Source organism: Octopus bimaculoides, chromosome 3, assembly GCF_001194135.2.
Source record: "Octopus bimaculoides isolate UCB-OBI-ISO-001 chromosome 3, ASM119413v2, whole genome shotgun sequence".
Classification (NCBI taxonomy): Eukaryota; Metazoa; Mollusca; class Cephalopoda; order Octopoda; family Octopodidae; genus Octopus; species Octopus bimaculoides.
Window position 1 is genome coordinate 25938292 of NC_068983.1, and position 4152 is coordinate 25942443.

Consider the following 4152-nt stretch of genomic DNA (forward strand, 5'->3'; position numbering starts at 1 on the left):
TATATATATATATATATTAATATGTGATATATGAATGGTAATGTGTGATCTATGCGTATGTTTATGTGTGTGTTCTTGCGCGCATGAGTATGTCTGCACTGACATATGGAAATGTATTTATATATTTAAAGACGTTAACAAGACTAGAAAATTTAATCGCTAATTTTGGTTTTCAAAAGCTTTGTGACAGACTGCTCTTCCTGAAGAACTTATAATGAACCAGGAAAAACAAACATCAAAAATTAATGAACTCTATCTCAATGCAGGTATTAAAATTATCAAAGATCATTAACATAAAAGCAAGAAATATTTAAAATAACCAAAACAGAATTAAGACAGCGTACTGGAATAAAAGAAGTCAAATTATTTTGTTATTTAGAATTCACACGTTATTATTATCTTAGCATTATAGAATTCCTCTTGCAACTGCTGACCGCTTTAAAACTTAAAATTATAGAAAATATGATGATACACATCAGCTAATATTTCAAGACGTTCTTGGCGACATCAGCGCATTGTAATGATCGTCAGTAGCGATATTTATCATGCATTCGGCAGTAAAAGGATGATGAGAAATGCAATGTAAGTAAGAAAATAGTTAACACCTTACTTAAGATTGTTTAAAGATCTCTCTCTTTTTATGTGCGCATGTTCGATTTCTAAAATCTTATATGTACGATTTTTGAACAGTATCCACTAATACACTATTGAAAAGGGACATCTATACACCAATACACGCATATACTTATTCAGAGATACATTTAAGTGCACTGAAGATTGAAAAAGTCTGAATATATTAGTTACTTTAAAAAGTATCCGACTTTACTTTTTCCCACTAAGACTCATGCTGCATGGGCTAAAGCCTTTGGATGGGAGATGATGCTACCCTTCTGCGCATGCGTGAAAACTTTTGCGTCGGCAGGCTGCGTCAGTAACCGGCTGTTATGCGTAGAGTACAGACGCGTCGTGCATTTCAAAACACGTCTGCGTGGAATACTGAAGCATCACCAAATTATATTTAGTGGAAAAAAAAAAGACTTTCAAATAGTTTAGTACCCCCTCCCCCCAATGATCTTAAAGTGGGAACATAAAATAGATTGTCGGATATTCATATTTGTATATTTTCTACACATTTGTTCAGCAAAGTTTAACTATCTGTTTCTGAAGGATTACAAATCTGAAGTACTAGGCAAAGAAATAATGATTTCACTCCAAGGATATTAAGAGGACAAAGTTATTACAAGAAATAAAAAAAAAGGAAAAAACAATTACAAACGTGCAATTTCCAAAGAGCATCTAACTTTCATTACTCTAATAGAATTAGTTAAAATTATTTTGCTGGTACTTTTGTTTATCAGTATTAGCTTTACGCAGCTCCGTTTCCAGAAAGGAAAACAATATGGTAGTAGAATACTAAAAGAAATAGTACTCTCTTTGTCTTTCTAATATCTCGATGAACTGGCGACGAGGTGATAAATATGTTTGTCCTCGAAGTAACAGACACATATATCGAAGATCGTTCGCAGTGGCTTCTATTAACAGAAGCAGGGTATATTAGTGATTGTTTCTAATCTTTAAGTAGAAGATTAAGATTAAAAGTGGACTTACGCTCACCTATAGAAGCATACTCTTTAAGTAAGTTAAGAGCAGTCGGAATCAGTATTCTCTCTTCACATATGTAGTGACTCCTTTGCAGTGGAGGCACAATGGTCCAGTCGTTAGGGTAGTGGACTCGTTGTCGTAGGATCGCGGTTTCGATTCACAGAACGGGCGTTGTAGGCGTTTATTGAGCGAAAACACCTAAAAGCTCCACGAGGCTGCGGCAGAGGGTGTTTGCAAACCCTGCTGGACTCTTTCACCACAACTTTCTCGCACGCTTTCTTCCTGTCTCTGTTGTACATGTATTTCAAAGGGCCAGCCTTGTCACAGTCTGTTTCACGCTGTATCTCCCCGAGAACTACATTAAGGGTACACGTGTCTGTAAAGTGCTCAGCTGCTTGCACGTTAATTTCACGAGTAGGGTGCTCCGTTGATCGTATCAACTGGAAACCTCGACGTCGTAATCAACGGAGTGCCACGACAAATCCTTTACAACTCTTGCGGATTAATACATAGAAATGTTTACATCCCTTATATATACATACATAAAAGACACACATAGAAACACGCTCGTCGCGTGTGCACACACGCGTATATATATATATATATATATAACTTATGTGTGTGTGTTATATAGATAGATAGGCAAATACTCGACGTCAATTCATGGACCTATTTAAATACGTCAGAGCTTGATATTCTTTCAAATTTCTCACGCTTGACACAATGGAAAATCGATTGTGTGATAGCAGGGGTAAGAAGGTATAGTTCTAGCACTATTCCGGTACTCAACTTTAAGTTGAGTCTGCAGGATCATCATGAAATGATGTGCATTGCCCAAAGGAAAAAAGTGCAGCTCGTTTTCGGAATCGACTCTAGGACCTTGTGATCGTGAGTTCAATAAATTCATCACGAGCAGTTTGCGTTCACACAGGCATAAGCACATTCATACGCGCGCGTACACCCACACAGGCACACGCTAACACACGCGCAAACACAAATGCACGTGTACACACAAGAAAAAAACATGCACATACATACAGATTGCTTTGGTGTGATGTATTTGAGGTCCTCCATTTCCATTTGATTATTTTACTTTACTTTGAAGAACAAGGGTAATACTATATGGTGGACATCATTCTACCACATAGCTCTTAGTAGATATCTAATTATTCCAAATTATTACATGCATCTGCTAGAGTATCTAAGTTCACTTTTTCCCTATACTCATAAGATACTTATTATTTCCCTCGAGGGATAATGTGCTTTCTGCATATATATTTTGTTTTCCTTGCCGCTTTATATAACACGCACATGCGACGTCCACAACATTATATATTATATAGGTAACCCAATAACAGTATCTATCTCATCTGTACTATTTAAATTTCATTCGTGACGAATTCAGCTGAGACTGAAACATTTGTTTGGTTATCTACAGAACTAAGAATACAAATTTGCATACGTGTTGGTCTATCTAGACCTCAATAGCAAAGCATTGATTAACCTCTACTGTTAGGGAATATTGCACTTTAGTAAAAAACAATAAAATATGATATAGTTTAACCGTTACAATGAGTTTTCTTATGACTTGGGAAAATACAGCACTTTAATGATTGATCACAGTATGGCTTTACAAATTATAATAATGACTAAAAGAAGTATTTAAAGGGTACATGCAACACACATTTTTTATGTGTGTGCATATGTGCATTTCGGAGAGCGTGCCTGTGCGTATTTTTAAGTTAGTCACAGGCTATGTGGTGGTTTTTTTACATTTGATGTTTAATAATATTTCTATTTCATTGATGGCGATAGTACAGAAAATATGACAAAAATGAAAACATTAAGCTTAAATATTTCCTTCATTTCCGGTCTGATTTCGTTTCATTCTTCATTTTAAAAGTATTTTACACTAGAATCTTTGCAGATTTCAAAGCAAGTTTTTCAAAGATTTATTTTCAACTTCCATTATAAACACGGTCTCTTTCTCTTCTTCCTGTATGAAAAATATTTAACTTTGCTTTCAAACAAACATTTATATATATTCTTTTTTAATTTTTTGAAAATCAAAAATGATTTCATGTCTTACCATGTCGGCTATTTGCGTAAGGGTGAATCCAAATTTCACAACTACGGCGTGCGAAGCATTGTAGACAGGGCGTGAAGCTGTATCGTAATTAGCTAATAGTCTGCTTAGAAGGCGTTGCTCATCAGGAGTACGACGGTGTTCGATGTGATGTCTGCGATGTCTTCTTCCTGGACAATTAGGTCATTTTAAAAAGTGTTTTAAAATATTTTTTTGTCGTTGTTGAGATTTTTATGTGTTGTTGTGGTAGGTTTTATACACAGGATAACCGTTCAATTAAATCGGAATTGATACGTGTAGTGTTGTATCGAAGACGATTTAAGGTTGCAAAAAAGAGAGAAAGAAAAAAAGTTTTATTTATATTAATTTATTCAGTTTTATATTTACTCTAACATGTCAAAGCAAAATAAAAAATTGAAACACATAATAAAAAGCAAAGCCGTCAGAACAATATATATATATAT

The 4152-nt window shown here is 34.9% G+C and overlaps 1 protein-coding gene across 8 annotated transcripts in view; it reads right to left on the reverse strand.

Moving 5' to 3' along the window:
- The window catches only part of LOC106884218 (neuronal acetylcholine receptor subunit alpha-10), a 1143354-nt gene that overhangs the window by 373034 nt on the left and 766168 nt on the right, over positions 1 to 4152 (reverse strand). For 7 of the 8 annotated variants that reach the window (XM_052966101.1, XM_052966098.1, XM_052966099.1 and 4 more), the window contains one exon: positions 3692 to 3858. The exons of the other annotated variant lie outside the window; for it this stretch is intronic. In XM_052966101.1, the coding sequence (XP_052822061.1) occupies positions 3692 to 3858 (167 nt within the window). The remainder of the gene's footprint in view (positions 1 to 3691; positions 3859 to 4152) is intronic. 8 annotated transcript variants of the gene reach the window in all.